This window comes from Epinephelus moara, chromosome 4 (assembly GCF_006386435.1).
Source record: "Epinephelus moara isolate mb chromosome 4, YSFRI_EMoa_1.0, whole genome shotgun sequence".
Taxonomy (NCBI): Eukaryota; Metazoa; Chordata; class Actinopteri; order Perciformes; family Serranidae; genus Epinephelus; species Epinephelus moara.
Window position 1 is genome coordinate 32641943 of NC_065509.1, and position 24647 is coordinate 32666589.

A 24647-nucleotide genomic window follows, 5' to 3' on the forward strand; every position below is an offset into this window, starting at 1 on the left:
AAAAATGTCATAGTATAGTATGTCGTTCCAAAATCATCGAAAATGTCATAGTATAGTATTTCGTCCAAAATTATGAAAAATGTCATAGTATAGCATGGTGTTCCGAAATCATGAAAAATGTCATAGTATAGTATGGCGTTTAAAAATCATGAAAAATGTCATAGTATAGTATGGCGTTTAAAAATCATGAAAAATGTCATAGTATAGTATGTCTTTCCAAAATTATGAAAAATGTCATAGTATAGTATGTCGTTCCAAAATTATGAAAAATGTCATAGTATAGTATGTGGTTCCAAAATAATGAAAAATGTCATACTATAGTATGTCGTTCCAAAATAATGAAAAATGTCATACTTTAGTATGTCGTTTCAAAATCATGGAAAATGGCATAGTCTAGCATGTCGTTCCAAAATCATGAAAAATGTCATAGTATAGTATGTCGTTTCAAAATCATGAAAAATGTCACAGTAAAGTATGTCGTTCCAAAATCAATAAAAATGTCATAGTTTAGTATGTCGTTGAAAAATCATTAAAAATGTCATAGCATAGTATGTCGTTGAAAAATCATTAAAAATGTCATAGCATAGTATGTCGTTCCAAAATCATTAAAAATGTCATGGTATAGTATGTCGTCAAAAAATTATGAAAAATGTCATAGTATAGTATGTCGTTCCAAAATCATCAAAAATGTCATAGTATAGTATGTGGTCCAAAATTATGAAAAATGTCATAGTATAGTATGGTGTTCCGAAATCATGAAAAATGGCATAGTATAGTATGGCGTTTGAAAATAATCAAAAATGTCATAGTATAGTATGTGGTTCCAAAATTATGAAAAATGTCATAGTATAGTATGTGGTTCCAAAATCATGAAAGATGTCATAGTATAGTATGTCGTTCCAAAATTATGAAAAATGTCATAGTATAGTATGTCGTTCGAAAGTCATCAAAAATGTCATACTATAGTATGTCGTTCCAAAATAATGAAAAATGTCATACTTTAGTATGTCATTTCAAAATCATGAAATTGTCATAGTATAGTATGATGTTCTGAAATCATCAAAAATGTCATAGTATAGTCTGTCGTTCCAAAATTATGAAAAATGTCATAGTATAGTATGTCGTTCGAAAATCATCAAAAATGTCATAGTATAGTATGTCGTTCCAAAAATATGAAAAATGTCATAGTATAGTATGATGTTCTGAAATCATCAAAAATGTCCTAGTATAGCATGTCGTTCCAAAATTATGAAAAATGTCATAGCATAGCATGGTGTTCCGAAATCATGAAAAATGGCATAGTATAGCATGTCGTTCCAAAATTATGAAAAATGTCATAGAAATGTCATAGTACAGTATGTCGTTCCAAAATTATGAAAAATGTCATAGTATACTACATCGTTCGAAAATCATCAAAAATGTCATAGTATAGTATGTCGTTCCAAAATCATGAAAAATGTCATGGTATAGTATGTCGTCAAAAAATCATGAAAAATGTCATAGTATAGTATGTCGTTCCAAAATCATCGAAAATGTCATAGTATAGTATTTCGTCCAAAATTATGAAAAATGTCATAGTATAGCATGGTGTTCCGAAATCATTAAAAATGTCATGGTATAGTATGTCGTCAAAAAATAATGAAAAATGTCATAGTATAGTATGTCGTTCCAAAATCTCTAAAAATGTCATGGTATAGTATGTCGTCAAAAAATCATAAAACTGTCATAGTATAGTATTTCGTCCAAAATTATGAAAAATGTCATAGTATAGTATATGGTTCCAAAATTATGAAAAATGTCATAGTATAGTATGTCGTTCCAAAATCAATAAAAATGTCATAGTATAGTATGTCGTTCGAAAATCATCAAAAATGTCATAGTATCGTATTTCATCCAAAATTATGAAAAATGTTATAGTATAGTATGTCATCATGAAATCATGAAAAATGTCATAGTATAGTATGTCGTTCCAAAATCATGAAAAATCTCATAGTATAGTATGTCGTCATGAAATCATGAAAAATCTCATAGTATAGTATGTGGTTTCAAAATTATGAAAAATGTCATAGTATAGTACGTCGTTCCAAAATCATGAAAAATGTCATAGTATAGTATGTCTTTTCAAAATCCTGAAAAATGTCATAGTATAGTATGTCGTTCCAAAATTATGAAAAATGTCATAGTATAGCATGTCGTTCGAAAATCATCAAAAATGTCATAGTATAGTATGTCGCTCCAAAATCATTAAAAATGTCATAGTATAGTATGTCGTCAAAAAATCAAGAAAAATATCATAGTATAGTATGTCATTCCAAAATCATGAAAAATGTCATAGTAAAGTATGTCATTCGAAAATCAAGAAAAATGTCATACTTTAGTATGTCGTTCGAAAATCATCAAAAATGTCATAGTATAGTATGGCGTTTGAAAATCAAGAAAAATGTCATAGTATAGTATGTCATTCCTAAATCATGAAAAATGTCATAGTATAGTATGTCGTTCCAAAATTATGAAAAATGTCATAGTATAGTATNATAGTATAGTTAGTATCCTATGACATTTTTCATGATTTTGGAACAACATATGTAGTTCCAAAATCAAGAAAAATGTCATAGTATAGTATGTCATTCGAAAATCATCAAAAATGTCATAGTATAGTATGTCCTTCCAAAATCATGAAAAATGTCATAGTATAGTATGTTGTCATGAAATCATGACAAATGTGATAGTATAGTATGTCGTTCCAAATTCACGAAAAATGTCATAGTATAGTATTTCATTCCAACATCATCAAAAATGTCATAGTATAGTATGTCGTTCCAAAATCATCAAAAATGTCATAGTATAGTATGTCGTCATGAAATCATGACAAATGTCATAGTATAGTATGTCATCATGAAATCATGAAAAATGTCATAGTATAGTTAGTATCCTATGACATTTTTCATGATTTTGGAACAACATATGTAGTTCCAAAATCATGAAAAATGTCATAGTATAATCTGTCACCCTAAATTTCATCAAAAAGTGATAGTATAGTGTGTCACAAAAAGAGAGTGCTTTTTCAAATTCTGCATCTTTTCCCCTCTGTAGCAATGTAACGACGTGGGCCTCATGGCCTGTTTAGGCACCATCACCAAGACCTGTAACAGTATGAACCAGTTCATCAACAAGTTCAACGTCCTGTACGATAGACAGGGCATCGGCCGGAGGATGAGAGGACTCTTCTTTTAAGCTGGCAGTTCGCCGAAGCAGAGAAACAAACAAGCACTGCAGTTTCTTTTTCTGTTTTGTTCTTTTTTTGGTTTGTATTTTTGGCTAGCAAAAACAAATTCTACAGTAGCTTTTAAACAAGTTTACCATTTTTAAACACAAGTGTATCTAAAAGCACTTAAGTACACCAATCAGTAAGAGATATGTACAAAATTGCTCAACTCTTTCTTGGGTATGCACAGAAATGAATCCACTGTACATGAACGTTATATTATTTTACCCCGTTTGTTTTATTGTTTCATGTTTCTGTATGTAATAAATGATCTGCTGATTTTTTCATGGGACTTTAACTCCTCTTCCCTCTGAGCTTTAGAGATTCTAATATGGCAGACCTTATAGTAACTGTACACAACACAAAGCTCATAAAAATGTCAGACCTGCACTTTGAAATGAGCCTATGAAAGTCAGCTATGTGTAGCAGCAGGTTTATTGTCAGGAGTGTTTGCAGTTAGCTCGTCTTTTGAAGTTGTGTTCCTGCTGTTCGATTGCCTTTGGAGGTTTGAACAGACAGGCACACGCGGCAGGAAAAGGGGTGCAGGGGGGAGTTATAGCTCCAGAGTTGGAGGTCTAACAGGAGGCAGCGTTTTTATGGGTATTAAATGTACAGCGGAACCAGACATAATGACCCCCCAGCCTGCAAGTTGGCACTTCCTTTTTACTAGTCTGCTTCTACCTGCCATGTGGCAGTGGGAGGAGCCAACATTTTCTTTTCCTTCTGTCTTCTTGCAGCTTTTAGGTATATTCAGATCCCAAATACAACTCATTCACTGATGAGAAACTGTTTTGTGACACTTTATTAGCTCATTCGTCAAAAATCATTTGCATTACATGCTTGTGTTGACTGAAAACTCCTTTTTGTAGTTATTGACAGTGATACATAAACAGTTGTCAATTTATTAAAGTTTATAATACAAATACTGCAACTTGTCAATGCTGTAGTACAGGTTGTATTCCATGACAGGACATTTGCAAGATGTTAGAATCCCTCAAAATACGAAAATGTTCAACTTGTTTTCACTCCAAGTCTGTTTCATTTAAGTGACAATACCTCCGACACATCCTGATGTCTTACTGACTGTGGCCTGACTCTGCAGGCTCGTCTGCGGCAGCAGCGGGCTGTGGGTACTGGAAGCGGACTGGGTCGTACAGATCATCCCGGGGGTCGTAGGGCACAGGGTAAAAGTAAGGGTAAGGGTAGCCGAGGGTTTTTTTCTTCTCGATGGGGGGAGCAGGGGGAGCTGGCTCCTCCACTGGTTCCTCTTCCTTTTCCTCCTCCACAGGAGGGGGTGGTGGCGGCGGCGGGGGGACCACCACCTTCCCCTTCATGGGCCTGGGTGGGTGGTCAATCAGGCAGTCGGGGTCCCAGTAGGGGTCACAGTCGTACTCCATGCCCTTGAAGGTGCGGATGGGGACTGGGACAGTCTTCTTGACGAGGACTGGTGGAGGTGGAGGCGGAGCGGACTTCTTCGGTGGAGGGGGAGGAAGTTGGGGCACTGCGACAGGAGCTGGAGCTTTCTGAGGGGTGCAGTGGGGGTGGTAGCGGGGGTCGCAGAGCACAGGCACGGAGCCGGTGGGCATGTAGACGATGTGGGGCTTACAGAGGGGGTCTTTCTTGTTGCACAGGTAGAGCACGTCAGCCTGGGAGATGGATGGAGCAGGAGGGAGAGGAGGAGGGGTCGCTGGGGGCTCTGTGGGCTTTGGGACTCCTTTCATCGGAGGTGGAGGAGGAGGAGGAACGACTTTGCACTTCTTGTCTGTGGCTGGGTCGCACATGATCATCGGCACGCCCAGTTTGCTCTGGAAATAGGAGGCGTTGGGGCCATAGGTGTGCTCCAGGTACCTCATCTGCTGGTAGAGCATCCGCAGCTTGTCGATCTCATAGAGCTGAGAGGAGGAGGGGAAGGAACAGAAAAAAATGAGGGACTTTAAAAGGGATAACCAATGTAGACTATAGAGCTGCAACGATAAATAGACTAGTTGTAAACTATTAAATCAATTGCCAAACAGTGTGATAATCGATTACTCAGTTTGAGTCATGTTTTAATGAAAAAAACAAAACTCAAAATTTTCTGATTCCAGCTTCTTAAATGTGACAAATGTGGTTTCTTTACTCTCTGACAGTAAACTGAAGTTCTTTGATATTTGAGGACATCATCTCCAGCTTTGGGAACCACTGATCCACATTTTTAGCTGGAACCAGCAGCTCTACAGCTCGCTGTGGGTTGGTCGACAAAAACTTCTCCACCCTTTGGGCACCATTGTTTTTGCCCTGGGAGGCTGAAACTTGGTATGGAGGTCGCAGCTATTGCAAAGCCACGCTTGTTCAAGTTTTATTGACCAAACAACGAGTGGATTAATCAAGAAAATAAATAACAGATCAACAGACAATGAAAATAATTCTTAGTTGCAGTCCTAGTAGAATATTATTTCTAAATACTCCTGTTTTATTTTACTTAATGAATTCAGGTCAGTTTATTCTGAAAGTCAGCAACACAATATGATTTAAAGTGACATTATAACCTTTATCTTATGACTAATATTCAAAAGTAGGAACTGTGCAGTTCAGCAAAATACTCAACATCAAAAAATCAAAGTTGAGACAGTGCCACAGGTTTAGGTTTCAAATATTCAGATGATGCTGCTGACCATGTAATTTGAACATTCCTGGTTTGAGTGAAGGAGCATTTCATCCCTAAACTCTCTCCCCTGATTTCCTGTAAGATCTCTACTGTCCACTGACTCATCAAGAAAAAATGCTACCCCCCAAAAAAGTACTAAAGAAGGGGGAATAGATCTCACCTCCTCAGTGAGCATCCGCCCAGTCAGGTAAGTAACTGTTGTACTACTCATCATTTTTCTTTTACAATCGGCATGTGGACCACACTTAGCTTAGGGGATACTTCGCCCCTCAGATGATCAGCCAGTTAATCACCTGTGTTACATTGAATTCAGGAAGAAAACCTTTTCTTGCATGCCTCTACTGTGAACAAAGAATACAAGAACAGCAAAAGTTCTTGATAAACTGGAGTAGAGGGGGAACGCATTTAAGAGCAAAACTATATCAAGACATCCATTTACTAACTCTGACAAACCTTGTGCAGTATAATCCAAGTCTCATTCATCCAGTCATATCCTCAGTACTTTCCAAACACAGACATTTTCGCTACAACCTTACTATTTAAAACACTTCCACATTAACAGACAGGTGCACTACTCATCTGTGTGTAAGATGGTTTATCCGGAAGTGTTTTAAATTTAAGGTTTTAGCAAAAATGCGTGTGTTTGGGAGGTACTGAGGATATGACTGGATAATTGAGACTTGGATTAAACTGCTCTGATGTTTTGAAATAGTTTTGTGGCCCCCTATACTTCAATTCATCAAGAATTTTCTCAGTTTTTGGATTCTTCGTTTACAGTGGAGGCATGTTTAAAAAAAAATCAGTTTTCTTTCCGATTTCAGTTTAACATGAGGTGAGTAAGTGATAAACAAATGATCATTTGGGGCTAAAGTGTTCCTTTAAGATGTGTTAAATGAGTAGTTTCACTGTGAGGTACAATTTTTAAAGTCTTCATGAGTGTTTGTAGCTTCAAACAGCAGAAAGACAAAAGTGCAGCGACAAGGTCATCAAGACAAAAGATTCTGGAGGGGCACCACAGATAGTGAATACCACTAAATAATGGATTTACTGGGATATGTGATGGGATATGCCCATAGGTCAAATATATTTCTTTTGAACGCAATAATCTAAAACAACATATTGAATCTTTAATGTTTTTGGATCCAGTCTGTTTGTAGATAACTGACGTTACTGATCAGAATCACTGGATTTACAGTGTAGATTCTGCTTTTTTTTTTTAAAAATGATTCTGGGTGATAGGCATCTGATCCTCACTGGAGTCTCCCAGAGTCAGAATGTTGACACTTATCCATTCACAAACTATCATATCTTTACATGTAGTATGTAATAGCACTGTATTTACCCCCTCAGTGTGTCCGATGCTGCTGTAGTAGCGGTAGTAAGCCTGGAAGTCTGGGTTTCCTCTGTACCACCTGGGGTCTGCGTTACGCTTCGGTCTGGAGTGAGTCAGAAAGGCGTTTGCTTTCTCTGAGTCAATACCAACGTTACTGACAGGTACCATCTCTGTCAACAGAGGAGATGACGCTCAGTTCCTTCAGAGATAAAATACTTCAACAGTTATTGAAGGTGTTTAAGATCTACTCTTACCTTCCTGCTTGATGGTGTTTAACAAAGATTTGGCCTCCAGCAGGTCTGCAAGGAGACAAATCAGATGGTTATCTTCATGTTTGAGACACATTTTTGTTTATAAGTAGGTGAACAATGAAGTATCAGAACTGACCTGGGAGCAGCGTCAGACAGCAGAGTGCCCCCGCCAGCCATAATGACGAAACCATCTCGAACCCTGCAACACAGAGAGGAAGTTCATGGCACAAATAGGTTTGTAGAGTTTAGGGAATCGATGCTAATTGATTACTAAAACAAGAAATATGACATGTAATCATTTTAAAACAAACTTCCTGATATTTTTACATGAAAACCCACAAAGAAAAACACATTTTAAAGGGTACGTAGGTAACTTCTTGGTCCTTTTCACATTGGATTTTCTTAAAATGGAGGCCTTTTCCCCACAATTTAAATGTAATATAGACGAGGAAAACTTTGAAGATTGTTTCAAAGTATCACAAAAAACAGTCTCCAGGTTAGTTTGTATGAAATAAAACACAAAGCAGCTCCAGGAAATGAGGTTTAACTGAGTTAAACGCAGTTTTTGGTTACATAACCAGAACTTTTCAGTGCCTGAAGACGAAGATCATCACACAGTGTTTCACTCACCTGGCTCAGGAAGCGGTCTTCACTGCACTGACAGGGCCGAGTGGGTTAAATACAGCTCTGTGTGTCAGACCCCCTGAAACATTACTCCCCGTCCAATAGGACTCCACCAACTGTGACCCAAACCTCTCGTCTCCTCCTCTCCCTTAATACCGTTTAATATGGGCCCTTTGGCGCCAATTAGGAATAAAAGCCCCTGCGCTTTCAGCAGCAAAGTCATAAAGAGAACAGACTTCAAATGGAAACTCCCCATTAAGTCTGGGAGGAAAGCAACACCTGCTGGGACCACTGCAACCGTGGGGGAAAATGCTGCCGACTAACACGGTATCTCGGCCAGAAAGACAGTAAAAATCATAGATAATGACCTGCGCGGCCTTAAATGTACATTTATAATGAGTTTTTCTGAAACGCTGTCAGCTCTAGGAGGTGGTTATTTTTACCCAGAGAACACCTGATTTTCTGACAGGACATGTTATCAACTCACAGAGACACAAAGAGGCTTATTTTTTGGTCTCAGCATGTTCACCACTACATTTTAAACACTTAGAATTGGACCAAGCCTGCATTATGTGTTGCTGTCATACTACATGTCATACAGTTAATGCATGTTCACATATCTAGGTGCCCTGACTATACAACAAACAGTGACAGTAAATCATTTTTACTTGCTTAACATTGGTTGAACTTCAGAAAATTAATCTTCTACTAATCGATTTGTCACTTCTCAAGCACAAACAGGTTCCTACAGCTTAAGGCAAGTTACATTTAAGACTTGTTACTGCCACTTTGAGTTTATCCAGATTTACATATGACCACAAAAAAGACCCATTTTACAATAGCCAAACTTGAAGAAAAAATAAAAAACTTGAACTGACATCAATTCCTTCTGGTCAGGGACAATTTTGTCCAAAAGTTTATTGTGACATAAAACATAACACTTTTATTGCACCTGGCAGCCATTTTCTTTTTTGTAGCAAATATGGAAACTGAAAAATCTTGTCACACAAGTTCATTAATTTGTCTTTTTTTTTTTTAAATTGTTTTATATTTATATATATATTTTTAACTCTTTTTCATTTTTTCCTTATTCTTGTCTTTTGGATTTCCTTTTGCTGGTCTGGCTTTCTCTGTCTGTTCCTGGGTTGATGGGTAGGTGTTTGTTTTTGTGTTTGTTGATGCTCTGTGCCTGTTATTGAATTATCAATAAAAATAACCTTGTTTAAAAAAATCTTTTGTCTCATGGCAGAGACGAGGGTAGAACCACATCTGGTGTTTGTTGGTGAGATTTCTTGGCGATTTTGTGTTTCTCATTTTCTCATCCTGCATGCTGGATTTCTCTGCCTTCATTCCCATCATGACGACTTTGAAAAACTTATTGCATAAAATACACAGAGCCTTGTACGCCTCTCCTTGTGCCAACAAAACATAGTGCTGGTCTCCTGACCATTCCCCCCTCATGCCTCAGCACCATGTGTGTCAGGGCTTTCAGCTGCACTGCCCCCAGACTCTGGAACTCCCTACATCCACACATCCAACATTCTGACATCACATCTCAAAACCCACCTGTTCAAACTGGCTTATGCACTTATACACTGACTGTACCCTCTGCCTGCCACCCCCTTTCCTATTTAACAGTCTGATTTTATCACAGCAACGTCTGCCCAATTCACGCATCTTGATTTGTATATTTGTTATTTTACACTCTGTAAAGTGACCTTGGGTGTTTTGAAAGGTGCCTTTTAAAATAAGGCATTCTGTTGACAGGCATTGTGTAAGTTATTTTTAAAAAGTAGATATTACAGATTATTGTGAGATTTTTTAATGCAATGCCAGCAAAACAAAAAGTAAAATCCTGTTTTCCATGTCTTAGAATAAAAACTTTTGTAACTTGATTAAGACATTTTTTAATTTCAAAACTTTTCCATGACTTTTCAAGGATCCATAGCAATTTTTTTTTTTTGCAGAACTTGCCTTGCCAATATTTGGAGTAACTCCTCTAGGTGTCACTTCTGGCCAGAGGGCTCATCCTGTGTAAATGGAAGGACTCTTCACCTCCAACATATGGACACTGGGTCAAAGACGTTATGCATCATTTACAACTGGAGAAAATCTGTTTTATTAAAGGATCACCAGCACGCTTCTTTGCCACCTGGCAGCCATTTTAAATGTTTGTGACAAATATAGAAGCTGAAAAAATGTAATGAAACATGCTACTTACGTCACACAACTTAATTTGTGGTTATTTTTTCCTTTTTTAAATAAATATATACACAGTTTTTAAATTAATTTGTTTTTATTTTTATTTTTCTTTCCTGTCTATCAGATTTCCTCTGACTGGTCTAGCTTTCTCGGTTTGTTCCTGGGTTGATGGGTGGGTGGGGTTGTTTTGTTGTCCTTACTGGTTCTGTGTTTGTGTATTAATACTCTGTACGTCTTTATTGAATCACTTGTTTAGAAAAAACTTGCCTTGCGATTTTAAAACATCAGATTCAAACTCTATTCAAACATAATTTCAGTAAGCTGGCATATATGAAGGGAGAGTTGAAACAAGGGGAGAGAAAGAAACATATGTAATGGTCCACCAAACATCACATACACACACATATTAGTGCTACACTGACAGCTAAAGAAAACAAATTTGCTGTTATGTTACATTCAGTGGAAGGTTATCCACGAAAGATTGCTGCAGCAATGTGATTACACACGACAATATTCCATTACTTTTCCAAAACTATCAATCATTTATATTAATTCTGACTTTCCCAGGCTTGGAAAATGTGTGAAATTCCATGACTTGTCTAAGTTCAACAACTGTGGGAAGTTGAACAATTAACACCTTATTTTTACATCTATGAATTCAGTGTATTTTAAGACTTAAAGGTTCTGTGGGAACACTGGTAAAAAACAAACAAATGTTACCTATTAACAGCATCTTAATTGTTAAGATTTTCAGCTTTCCTTTGTTTAATGCGACAGTAAACTGAACGTCTTTGGGTTTTAAACTGCTGGTCAGACAAAACAAAATACTTAAACCCCATAACTTGTACTCTGGGAACTTCTGACTGCTAGCATTCAACATGTTCTTCTTCTCATTAGACTAAATCAATAATTAATCAGGACACAAAATCTCAAAGAATGACATCGCTGCAGCACTGAACTACACATTAATATTTAAAAGACACAGCCTCGGGCTTTTAGGAAATTGCGGATGTTTCATGCATTTATAGACTAAACAATAATTAAAATAATTGTTAGTTGTAACCGTGTGTGTGTGTACGCATGTTTTACGAGCATGTTTTACTGAAAGCAACAATTATGTCAAAATGGCTACTCTGGTACCAAACCAGGTGTTCAGGCGTGATTGTGGCACACTAACACTTTCATACATGTGCACACTGAGTCCAAATCATCCACAGCAAGCATAGCATTATTGAACCATCAATTTATTATAACTATATGTCACAATACAAGGCTCAACGTTAATTTATATGGCCTAATTTTGCATTACAGCGTATAAAATGTACAGAAATGCTCCGTGTCAGAGGAACTAGAAGCTTTAGGCTCTAAACTGCAGATGCTACACAATCCAAATTCTGACATACATATTTACAAGAGATTTACTGGTGAACAGGAATCGTGATACATAAAAAAAAAAAGCTATGGTTCTCCGACAGCAGGGATTCTTGCGTAATGGTTATGCTTAAAAAAACGTCCAGGTTACAAAATGCTGAAGGAGGAAAAATGCAGAGCCCCAGTATGAGTCTGTAGAAAGCCCACAGTGAAGTTTTCCCCTCGGGTGGCTGAAACAGCGTGCAGGAAAGTGTCCCAAGTTTCTTCAGACAAAGGTGATGCGGGTGCGAGCCTGGTTCACCTGCCACACGTTCAGCTCCTCGTACTCCTCCAACGCCTCCTGGAACTGGGCCGGGGTGAAGCCACGAGAGACGCAGCGCTGTTCTGCTTCAGACATGCGAACCACCCCGCCGGCTCCACCGCGGCCCGCCACGCCCTCCGTGGAGAGCTCACGCACCAGAGAGAAAATGACGTCGGCCGGGCGCTGAGTCCTGTAGAGAAAGGATTGAGAGTTTGAGACTTTTAGACCTCGGAACCAGCACGTTTGAGTCGAACATCAATTTAACGATTTCAATTGGATCCTGTGAAGAGTGAGTCTTATTTTTAAAAAGGAGAAGTTTGACACTTTGGAAAATATACTTCTTCAGATTATTGCGGAGAATTAAATGAAGATAGCTACCATGCATGTCCACAGGGTCCTTACACTTTGGTTTTTGTATAGATTATATTAACAAGATATGAGTTTAGTTTATTTTGAAGGGTTTGTCGGTAGATTATTGTTTCCTTTGGAAAGATTGAGGCTAGCTGTCTCCCCGATTTCAGTCTGTATCAATGTCTACTACACACTAGAAGACTAAAGATACTAAATACATCATTTCGCATCAGTATTTGCATGAGCTAAGACTAAAAACTTGAAAATATTAAGCATGTTTAATTCTGTCATAATGTCAAGATGAGACTGATGTAAGACAGCTTGGACTTAATTTTACAGCCCAGTTCAGACCAAAGATTCGTGACGAGACAAAACTGTTTTAGAATGTTGCAGAGAAAAGTTGCGGAGGTGTGAACTGGCTGTCTGGGCTCGACTCAAGCCAGCTGATGGTGTCACCTGTCTATATTCCATTTCATCTCCACTTCAATTGCAGCTGTAGCCAGTATGTCACTGTCACTATCCTCATTCATATTCTAAGAAGCTACAAATTATATTCAGCCACAAAATAAACCTGAAAAGCTGCAAACAGAGTAGAATTACAGAGAGTTGTTGCATAGAGATGATACACTGTCTCATCTAGTTGCATTGGTGTGAACCGGCAGAACGGCACCTTGTAAGTAGTTGTCTGTTTCAACTCGTCTGGTCGCAAATCTTAGGTCTGAACTGGGCTTATAACTGCCTTACAAATGATCCTGATCAGGGGCATGTGTTGCAACTGGGGTAAAATGCCGTGTTTCATTCTGACATTTGTCTACGACAGTGGATACTGCTTGAAAAGTTGTTTGGGATGAGGTCAGCATTAACTAAATATCTGCCTCCAACTTCGATCTCAACATGAAGACATGAATGTGATATCAGTCTTCTAAAACCAGGATCGCCCACGCAACCTATGGACAAAATTTCACAGCCTTTTCTTAACTTTTCAATGACCCATAATAACTTTTTGCCCCATTTGCCTGGCATTTTTCAAACATATCAGATTCAAACATAATTTCAGCTTGCTGGCATACATAAGAGATTGCACGCAGGGAGAAAATGAAGTGAAGTGATGGTGAACAAAACATTGTCATGCATTGATGCAAACTAGAGCTTTGTTACGTTGACAGCTACAGAAAATACATTTGTCATTATGTTACATTATGTGGAAGGTTATCCACGGAAGACTGCTGTTATACACAACAAAATTCCAGGACTTTTCCAAAACTTTCCATGATTTTTATTAGTTCTATGACTTTCCCAGGCCTGGAAAATGAATGACTATGGGAACCCTGTAAAACCAACTTTCAGTGAGAAAGCAAATAAGCCTTATTTTTATGGCAATTATTTTAATGCAGGAAAAAAAAAAAAAAAAAAAAAAAACCCTGACGTTAAAAGTGCTTATTGGTGAATCTGATGCCGTTAAAAGACACGTCTTTCTCACCCTCATATTGTTGTAGAAAGCCTCCTCAAACTTTAAAAGCACAGGGAACAGTATATGTTTAGGGGGTGTTAACACGTCACAGGTTTCGACGCCTGCCTCAGTGAACATGCTTCCGTGTGAAGAGAGCTCCATAAAAATCCAGAGAGCTTTTACAGCTTCCTGCAGGATATGCAGCTACTGTTACAGGCAGAGGAGGAACTCATAAAAGCAGCTTCCAGGTCAGACGACATCCGGTCACTCATGTTATGTAAAGCGGGAGCTGAACAAACGCTACCTTTAACAGAGTGTTAACACTAACCTTGTGGTGCTGGACTTGTCAGCTTGGAGTGAATCCTTTGACATCTCCATCAGTCTCATCGCCTCGTTGACGTCTTCCTTTTCCACTGTGTCCATCATGCGAAGGCGAGCCTGCAGAGAGGCGACAAAAGGAAAGAGCGGGGATTGTGATTGAGATGGAGGATTAAAGAAATGTGTATCACAGTGGAGATTTAGATGACAGCAGATCTGTCTTGATTACGACGGCTGCGCTGTGCCGGCACTGTCAGACCGAGACAAGTGCAATGCCCTCTGGGATGGCCGGCAATTGCCCAAGTCTCCGCCTCTCAACACCAGCTAGTCTCTCTACAGGTTGAAATCAAAACACCAAACATGATACACTTCTCAGATTCTCTAAATTTTATGTCGAACATACTGATGACGGCTCTGGCCATGGTCAGTTTTGCATGGGTTTGCACAGCTGCTCCGAACGCGCACAGGCTGACTGCCCACCCTGCAAAGCTGGCCAGGATCAGACAAACCTTCCTCTGCACCTCACTCATGACCATTATCCACCTGCAGCATCTGAACAAACGCAGAGTTCAGTCCATATGGTGCAAATAAACACATTCTTGATTTACATTCAAGCAGTTTTTCTTTCACACAGGGATGGTTGCAGTTCGCCCCCTTGTGGACATCTGTGTGCAGCACATCGCCAACCTGTCTGCCTGAAGTGCTGGTTTTGCAGTAGGTGGATGACTGCTACCTGCACAAACAGCACTTTTGACACCCAGAGGCCGACACCAGATCAAAATTAAACACTCAGTCCAGGAAATAAACTCTTCTTTTGATCCCTTTTTAGAAAACTAACACTAAAACAGTTGAAAAACACATGTATACATTTATCTGATCTGCTGCTGAGTCATGATGAGGAATGAAGATGATGAAATCTCCGGTGTTGACTGGAGATCTTCTGTCCAGCGTGGGAAAGAAGTGCTCACACTGCAGTAGGCCAGGTTATCGTCACTACCTGCACTGTAAGCACTTTATCGCACACTAGACTATTGATGACGACACACAAGGACGATCATCACCATCGGTGAGCATTATCGGTTTTGGGCAACTCTGATAGCTTAATACTTCATTCTCAGCTAAACAAAAAAGGAGAACGCTGACATAATTTTCCAGGACTTGTGGGACCCCTGTTATTTGGCACAGTACAAATTCGATGGTACCATTAAGGACATTAAGGAGCTGACATGTAGTTCTCACCAGGGCAGTGGAGAGACGAAGGATGGAGAGGAGGGTACGGGCAGAGGTGAAGGTAGTGTCCTTGCTGACTCGGGCCTCTTTCCTCATCTCAACATAAGCAGCGGTGATGTAATCAGCCAGCGACTCGGGCACCACAGGCTGCCTCTTCTTACACACTGCGACGTAACGCCTGAAGGGATTCAGATTTTTGTTTAGACAAAGTTGTTTTGTGCATTAGTAGGTTAGATATTTTGAAATATATTGCAGATCATTATCACCTCATGAGCTTCATGTCAATGGGGGTGAAGTGAGTGGGCGGCTGGCGGCAGTGCTGGTGGACGTAGGTGATGTGCTGGGCCAGACGCAGGTCAGCGTCGGCGTCCGGCTTGTCCTGGATCAGCCAGAGCAGGTCGAAACGGGAGAGCAGAGCAGCTGGCAGCTGAATGTTCTGCTCAATGCTCTTCCGGGGATTGTAGCGGCCGTATGCAGGGTTGGCTGCTGCTAGAATGGAGCAGCGGGCGTTGAGGGAGGTCATGATGCCAGCCTGTAGAGGAGTAACATTAGTAACGATGTGACACAAGCATTAAATGCAAGTACTTTAACTATCAGTGCGGTTCTCGTTACCTTAGCGATGGAGATGGTCTGCTGCTCCATCACCTCGTGGATGGCTGTGCGGTCAGCGTCAGCCATCTTGTCAAACTCATCAATGCAGCAGATGCCCAGGTCCGCTAGCACCAAGGCTCCACCTTCCAGGGTCATCTCTCCAGTCAGAGGGTCACGCATCACTGCGGCAGTCAGACCGACACCAGATGAACCGCGACCTGTTGTGTACTGGCCTGAAGATCAGAGAGAAGACGGGACACAGTGAGCAAACCTGGATGAAATGGCAGCTTCATATATTTTATATTTAAATAACAAACAATGCCCAAAACATTTAGATACTGGCGTCAGCTTGTTAATAAAAATGGAAACTAGAATAAGAAGCAGGCAAAACTACTGTGTCTGAAACCTGCCTCAACTCTTCTCCACTCACACCATCACATCAAAAGTTAATATTTCACCACGTAATGGAAAGAAAATGCCTCACTGGATAAAATATTAAACCAGATGCAGGACTGTTACTCCCACTAACATGACTGTACTCACTTCGAGGAGCCAGACGGTCAATGTAGGACAGCAGCTGGGACTTGGCGACTCCTGGGTCTCCCATCAGGCAGATGTTTATGTTGCCTTGAGAGAGAGAGAGGAGCCAAAACAGGAAGAGCATTCGGTTATTACAAAATTTCACAGAAAGGGAAATGCTTTGGGATTTAGAAACACCCGAACATATTGATAGGAGGTGTTTGTTATATGTACAAAATTGGTAGTGTTATCACCCTAACCTAAACAAGAAGGTATATCCCATGGGATGCATTCAACAGTATGACAATGTATTTTTGGGTTATGATTTGCTCCTGGGACAACGAATTTAGATAAACAGTCCCTAATCCATTGTCTATTGTTAAGTAACAGATCAAAGGACCTGAGTCAGCGCTCACCTCTGATCTTCATGCCTTTGGGTGCCTGTTCCACTCCTCCAACCAGCAGCAGGAGCAGAGCCTTCTTTACGTCTTCATGTCCATAGATCTCTGGTGCAATTGAGCCTGCTAGCTTCTCATAAAATCCTTCCTCTGTAACAGATGATACATCACTTCAGTTCAAAAAAGGGCAGAGGAAATGATCAGCATTGTCCGATTTTGGCATTCATACAGGTTAATATAGTCTCATTCTACTAAAGTCCGGCCATCACACACATTTTAAAATGAAAACGTACTTTTGAAACCATGATGAGACACCCACGTTTGCTTCCCACATGGGTCTAACCAGTCACAACTTGTTTAGCCAAAATATTACAGCTAGGCCTTCAAAGCTTTTGTGATTTTATCCTTCATATGTGTGTATTTTTGCAATGCCATGGCGTCCTCTGTGCCACCAAATTTGCTTTGCAATGACTCACACCCGTTTTCTACTGCACTCACTGCCTTAGACTCAAGTGTTCCGAAATGGTTTAACCTTGCCGGTGGCCCACGCTAAGAATCTCTGGTCTTACTTTTCGCCATCTCTTTAGTATTTTCTGTAACCGATTAATTCACAGCAGAGTAGACAATCTGCATCCTGTTTACATCAGCAAGCACATGCCCAGTTTACATGAATAGTCATGCGATACAAGCTTTCAGGTGTCTTAGTATGGACAGCGATTATTTCTGAAATGGTTCTTTAATGCTGGTGTGCACAGATAGTTTTAAAATGAAAAATTATTTGTGTGGAAGTGCTCCAACCTGTGATGCTGCGCAGCTCCTCCTCAGACAGATCGTCATTGCCGAGCTCATCGTCCTCTGTCTTGTTCATTAGAGTGATGCTATGAGCCTCCAGGAATGTTTCTGACAGGAGACCCTGAAATAACCAGAGCCAAATTAGGACAGGAAACATTTTAGGACGATGGACAGCTGATGTACAGGGGGAAAAAAATATAATGCCTGTTGCTATGTGGTATAAAACAGACAAATCCTAAATTCAAGTTAAAACCACAAACATACCTGAGTAGCCTGTCTGAAGCCTGTGCGCAGCAGAGGGAGGAAGACTCCGGTGATGGCTACGTGGTCTCCTGGCTGGGCGAGACGTGTGTTTTCTCCGCGGGCGTAAATGGACATGCTTCTTGGAATATTTCCAACTGGCACCTGGTCACTCTGTGGGAGGACGGGAGAAACTCATGAGAAAAAGGAAACTTGCTGAGATTGCGACAACAACACAATGTATGGTAACGACATATGGTGACAGTGAATGATTGTCGTTTATAGCTCCTTACATGTTCCTGAATACGCAGCTCCTGGAACTTGACAAATTTGGAGCCTCTGGTCTGCAGGTAGAGTCGACCTCCAGATTTGTTGGTGACGCACTCTTGGCTGGGACACATGATGAGGGGCATGAAGGTGGGAGACTGGATCTGAAGGACAGAAGGAATTCATGAGGGACGCCTGATAAATGTGCGATTTGTAACAGAATGTTAAGGACTCCAGGATAAAACCAATCTTACTGGTTGATAGGTCTCGGCACCACACTGGTCACATGTGTACGTTGCGACAGCCATCATTGGTTTGACCTCAGTGGCGCGGGTCACTATGCCTCGAACTGCCACCAGATGCCCGATGCTGTCCGCTCGCACATCACGCACCACTTTGGGTTTACCAGTGGTGGGAGACTTAAAGTAAAGCTCACTGTGGGAGGAAGATGACGTTCATAAATAAAAGGTGTTCAAACGTAGATGCATATGCAACATTTAATGCAGAACAATAAAACCATTTTGATTCAACTTACAATCTCCTCATGAGTTCAGGTGGGTACTGGTTACGAGGGTCTCGAGTGTCTGCGGGGTCGCGACCCCTCTGTTCCATCATCAGCCTGTGCTCAATGTACACGTCCAAGGAATCTTTGGCCACAATCTGGATATGACAGATGTATTTTTGCATTTCCATTTTAATTAACAAGTATTTCAAAGATGCAAAGGTGCCATGAACTATTGAAAAATGTGAATGTGATACTGTGACTTGATTGGTCTATTTACTACAGTTAGTCTGATAAAAATACTTTAAGTTTATTTATGAACCCTACAGCAGGAATTATCAGCTGGCTCTGCCAAGGGGGCATTTTTACAAACTGATAGGAGGCCAGGGGCAAGTAAATAAATGAACATTATCAATGAAGACAAAATTAGGGAGTGTTGCACTAGATCAAGACTCTAGGTGAAGGTAATTGTGAAAAATAAATAAATACATAAAAAATATATAGCAACTGTCTGCCCCAGGTTACTCAGTGTAGAGGTCCATGATGTGTGTGGGCTGGCAGTCAAAAAAGAGCATCTGAAGCACCCTGATCATGGTTAAAAATCCCTTAGTCACACATAGATACCATGCATGACTAAGGGATTTTTTTAACCTTATTATATAAATGATCTGCCCAGACTCCTGTCAGGGGGAGCCTCCCCTAGCACTTTCGTTTTGATTAATGATCTCTATTAATATTTTTTATCTTGCAACTTATTTACATTCAAAAGTACAAAAAATCCCTGTGTGAATCATTTTTTGCTGTGAATTATAAAGTGGTTGGAGGACCACCTATCACCCTACCACAATTCAAATCTGGGACTGTGAAATACATAAATGTCCTACTGTGCATATGCACGTACATCTCTTTCTTTATACTCTGGCAGCAGCTCGTGGACGGCGTCAGCGAACAGTTCTGTGTAGCGCTTGGCATTCTCGCAGACGCTCTCAACCAGCTCGGGGTATTCCTCGGCCACATCGTCCAGTTCCACGAAGAAAGACACCTGCTCCCTGTGGGCCAGCGCCACCTATACACACAGACAACTGATTAGTCGAGCCACGTAACTACACAACATGGACTGTACAGATGTGGCTCAATAACACAACAATGACACCCTGACACTTTATCAAACATTAGACTGCTGTGACAGATATTGGTTATGATGTAGTGACAAAGTGCACTGGACTACACATTTTAATAAAAGTGAGGATATGTTTCTTTTATAACGTAATCATGAGACAACATCAGAGTTGGGAAATGACTGGAATTTGTTTTCGGCAATTATGACAAGATAAGACAAGAGACAACAATTATTGTGCTGCATCCTGTTCCACAATGATGCGCTAATTTTGTCTTGTGTTATTAATAAAGCGCAGTCCCTTTCCTTTACAGCAGAGCGCTTTCACTCCACCCTAAAAGCCCAAACTTTCTCTCAGCAGGGCTGAGGCAGGTTTAGTTCACCTCAATGCAAGATGACAGAGCTGGAGAGCCTTTGAGTAACTGAGTTAAATAACTGTGATTTTAATATTGACCAAAATAATTGTGATTAAGATTTTTACAATAGTTGAGCAGCCCTTAAGAAAGCAGTGATGATATTTAGCCTTGCAGTCATTGGGTATAGCCCAAAGGCATATACCCGCTGTATGAAACAGCAATCTTTACTTTGTTACTATCATTCTGGGGCCATTTTATGCTTTTATGAGATATCTGTAGTAAAAATACAACAGTAAAAAATTTAATTAGGTGCAACAAAAGACCCATGTGCATATATTTGTAGAACTGGGGACATTGTGGTTCAAGGTAACCCTTATGGAGGTAAAAAAAAAAAGGGAAAATGCCAGCACTCTCAAATGTCCTTTTCAGTTCAGTTTACCCTTTTATGACTGTTTTTGGCCGTGCACCTTATGAGTGTATTTAGCTTTGAGAGTGCTTGCTTTTTCCTACGTGATTTTGAACCCTTGTGAGGTAGCCTAAACTATCTTTTAAGCCACATTGGCGCCCCATGTTGTCACTTCATACAAAAAAGAAATTACCTGTTCTAAAACATGCAAAGAAACTAGTTTTGAAGACATTTGGTTCAGAAACAACTGTTCAAGGTGACAAAGAGTGGCTACAAATTATAATAAAGAGGAATAAATAGGATCCATCTTAAAACAATACTCCACCACTCATCAGCATTCACCTCTCCATTGAATTTATTCAGGTTAGTATGACAGTATCATCCTTCAGTCAACCACACTCTTCATCAAACCCAAAAAACATCCACTTCTAAAAGCTAAACTCATTTCCTCTTTGTTTACTATACTTACAAGTTGAGCTCCGTATTTAAACACCTTCTTCCCATTGTCATCCTCTGTGTAAAACTCCTGCAGGAACCTTTTGCATTTTTCTGCAACACAAACAAAAAAACAACACACACACCCCAGCATTATTTCACAGCAGAAAAACACAGGCCACATCCAGCAAACACTAGGTGGAGATTGTTTGTTCACTATATGCTCACACAAAGAAATGATTGTTTACCAGTGTTATCTTTTCGTTTGTTTGAATATTAAAGCTGCTTTCTGAGTTTTAAAGCTTGATTAGTAACACCACCACCAGTGGGCCTACAAACTGGGAGCTAATTTGTTGTCCTGCGACGACCCCCTTTGTTGAGTAACATGGCATCCTGTAATCTCGATGAGTCACTACAGTGGAGCACAAACTGCCACTGATGCACTACACGAACCAAATTCCACTCCTGTGTTGCTACTATCACAGTTTAAGAATAAAATAACCGTCGTTACGCAGCAGATAGCTCCGGGGTGAGAATGTAAATACAACAACAGGCGCGCTCAGTTCAGTGTCCATTTTTTTTTGTTAGAGAGAAAATATCCCTCACTTCTCGAAACAGACACAACTACTAACTAGATTTAATTCCACGTTACAAGAAACAAAACTAGCGCTGGCACGGCGATTAAAATACTCCACTTACTTTGTCGCTGTGGCAGAAAATCTGCAGCTCTGCTTTATTATTTCTCTGTTCGAGGATGTTATTGTAAACAAAGCAGCACATGGCTTTTGTGCCTCGTCACTCGAGTATCCCTCCGCGACCCCCCTCCGCTCTTCAAAATAGTCCTGGCTGTTGTTTTCAAAACCACGGCCAGCCATCTTCTAACGTTAGCTCAGGTTAGCTGGGGGTGTGCTCAACACAGACAGCTACGTCGATATCATATCTCTAATAATCTTAACGTGTTTTCTATGCGGTAAGAGCTCGGCGATTTAATGTTTAACGATGACGGTTTCCGACCGTTGATACACTGCAACTTCTAAGTGAAGCGTCTGAGTGATGCAGCATTCACAGATTGGAAGATGGCTCAGCTCATTGTTAAGTTTCGGGTTGTAAAGTTTTAAGTTAAAAGGCAAAAATAAAAATAAAAAACAGTGTTTCAGAGATATAAACGTTAAGGCAATTAAATTAACTATAACTGAAAGGTAGATGATGATCACGCGCTTGTAACGTTGCTGTTAATTTTTTTTTTTTTTTTAAATTGCCATTTCCGTTGGAGTGCCTATTAACGTTATAGTCAGTGTTGGCACATATTCGTGTATTTAACCTACAAATAAAGTGTGTTTTAAAACCGCCATGGAGTCAAACCCCTACCAGACAGTCTTTCGCAGTGCTCTTTAGCAAGGCAGCCGACTAGCCAGCTAGCATTTTGATTAAAACAGTCAGTAAAACTAAACGCATAATGGCACATAACTGGTCTAACTGACAGAACCGCTGAGGAGAGCTAGCTAACTGCTAGCATGCTAACATAACGTCTGTCTGCTAGCAGTAACGTTAGTTTGTGGAGATTTGCTGGAACACTATATTGGTTTTTATACCTTAAAAAACTCATTAACATTGATTTTGTTGTTGTTAAATAGTTAAAAGGAGTGACAAAGGCAATTTTGCAGCCAATTTGTGTTTTTTATTTGCCAATTTTAACCTATACAGCGCCGTTTCATCGTTACTAAACAAGCTAGGAGCTTTTAACGTAACCGAGATAAACATGACGTCCGTTAGCTAAACATCATGTCGGTCTAGCTAACCTAATATCTGTTCTAGTAACCTCATCCTAGTAACGCTGACTAGAAAACCTCATGTGGATGCCAAACGTTACGATTATTCGAGTTTAAATCGTTAAGTTACATATTATAAAACAAACAGGAGCATGCGGTTTCAACTTTACGACAGAAACATGTCGCTACAAGGAAACTCCGCTCCGTCTTCGTTAACTTAACGTTAGCATGTTTAAGTTATTGTTGGACATGTGCTTGCACAGTGGCGCCTGCTCCTTTGTTTAAACGGCTCCATCCGGGTCACTGTGCAGTCACAAGCTCACAGAGAATGCTTAACTAGTTACTAACAAGTTAGGTAACATTCACAAGTCCGCTCAACGTCCGTCTTCAACATCTGTTCCCCACGTAACGTTGCTGGATTTAGCTTGCTATAACGTTACAATAAAAGTGCACAATAACGCGCATAACTTAAAGGGTTGTGGTCCAAGCGAACATGTTAGTGCAGAGGGAGAAATGAGTAACTATCAGATGAGTGACTGACTTCTCTGTAGCGTTACTGCTCAAACATGAGTTGTTAGAGATTGCTAGAGTAACCGACTTTAAACCAAACGCACTCCGTGATATACAGTCACTAACTTACGTTTGCAAGGAGCATTTAAAAGAATGGCTTTAGCAAGTTCAGTCATTCAGGCCAACCTGTTGCTGCCATGCCGTTATTGTGAAAGTTAACCCCTTACCTTTCTCTGCCGCATAATCCTTACGAGCCATGGCTGCACACGTTGACCCTCGGCTGAGATAACTTGATTTCAAACTCCTGACGGTGCCACCGGACTGAAATACGGTTTAAATTCGCGGTTTAATCACTTCACTAACACAGCAGACCTGCATTCATTCACTCGCAGCTTGCAGTTCTTCCCCAGTCGCGGTGCGAGAAGTGGCGCGAGTCTGACGTCCGCAGCAGCCAATCGCGTCGCTTCTTTCCGCGGGGAGAGGCGGGCTTTCGTGGTGGCGCGAAAATTGCGGGCGATGGCGTGTCACGTGACCCGGCAAACTTCCGCCCTCTTTGTCGGGAATGGCGCGAAAGTCGATGATTGGATTCCATACAGCAGAGTGACCCCACAGTGAACTCCAACACTGTACACTGTATAACCATGGAGTCAGGGCCAAAACAAGCCTGGGAAAACTCAGGTATTAAACACCACCGTTTTATAGCTTACATTATATAACTTTTTATAATAACACTTAAAATACACATTTTTCTAACTGATAGACATAATCAGAATCAGAATCAGAATTACTTTATAATAATGACCATGTAGGTGGCTTCTATACAAATATTCCATTACTAATAAGATAAAGGAGGTGTCCTTTAAATTTGTAGCTATTTTATACCTTTACTTTTTAGGCATTACTATACTAGACTGTGGGAAGATAGAGTATTTTTTATTTCATTATACTTCATTTTTGAAAATCTTAAGGCAAACTTTGATTCATTTTATAAATATTCCGATGTGCACTTTCTGAGGTTTTCAATAATAAAAGAAAACCAAGCATACATTATCAATCTTAAAATTAGCGTCAATACGTTTCATATACTTAAATTCACCAACAAAGGTCTTTTTTCTACATTAAATGAATTAGAATTAGATTTAGAATTAGTGTGAGCAGTACACTGTATTGCCGTTTAGTTTAATATGTAAGTATTGTTTTTACGTCATTAGTTTGTCCTGTTTAAAATTTGTATTATTAGTATTTTATTTATTTTATTCTGCTTTTTTTCACTTAAAAAAACCTAGACCCTGGTATATTATTCTCATTAGGTACTAAATTTAATTTTAAAAAACTAAAGAAAAATCTTTTAGAAAATAAAGACACTGGGAGCATAAACTGTATTTCTAACTAGTCCATATTC

The 24647-nt window shown here is 39.8% G+C and overlaps 3 protein-coding genes across 3 annotated transcripts in view; 1 reads left to right on the forward strand and 2 right to left on the reverse strand.

Annotated features, from left to right (window-relative positions):
• The window catches only part of cops6 (COP9 signalosome subunit 6), a 12060-nt gene extending 8503 nt beyond the window's left edge, over positions 1–3557 (forward strand). The window contains exon 9 of the mRNA XM_050042961.1: positions 3094–3557. Coding sequence (XP_049898918.1) covers positions 3094–3234 — 141 coding nt within the window. The 3' untranslated portion in view covers positions 3235–3557. The remainder of the gene's footprint in view (positions 1–3093) is intronic.
• A 494-nt stretch (positions 3558–4051) lies between these two features.
• LOC126388933 (uncharacterized) lies at positions 4052–8197 on the reverse strand. Its single transcript, XM_050042330.1, has 5 exons — positions 8127–8197; positions 7633–7695; positions 7500–7544; positions 7255–7415; positions 4052–5157 (listed from the first exon to the last, which is right to left on the reverse strand). Exons 2-5 carry the CDS (start codon positions 7685–7687, stop codon positions 4342–4344), a joined length of 1077 nt encoding a protein of 358 aa, XP_049898287.1. The 5' UTR covers positions 7688–7695; positions 8127–8197; the 3' UTR covers positions 4052–4341.
• Positions 8198–11545: 3348 nt separating this feature from the next.
• On the reverse strand, positions 11546–23674 carry mcm7 (minichromosome maintenance complex component 7). Its single transcript, XM_050042405.1, has 15 exons — positions 23473–23674; positions 21001–21080; positions 19554–19718; positions 18686–18810; positions 18405–18585; positions 18177–18314; positions 17908–18057; positions 17650–17764; positions 16870–17001; positions 16478–16561; positions 15956–16167; positions 15610–15875; positions 15353–15521; positions 14124–14233; positions 11546–12184 (listed from the first exon to the last, which is right to left on the reverse strand). The coding sequence occupies exons 1-15, from the start codon at positions 23501–23503 to the stop codon at positions 11959–11961; spliced, it is 2184 nt and encodes a 727-aa protein (XP_049898362.1). The 5' UTR covers positions 23504–23674; the 3' UTR covers positions 11546–11958.
• Positions 23675–24647: the final 973 nt, after the last annotated feature.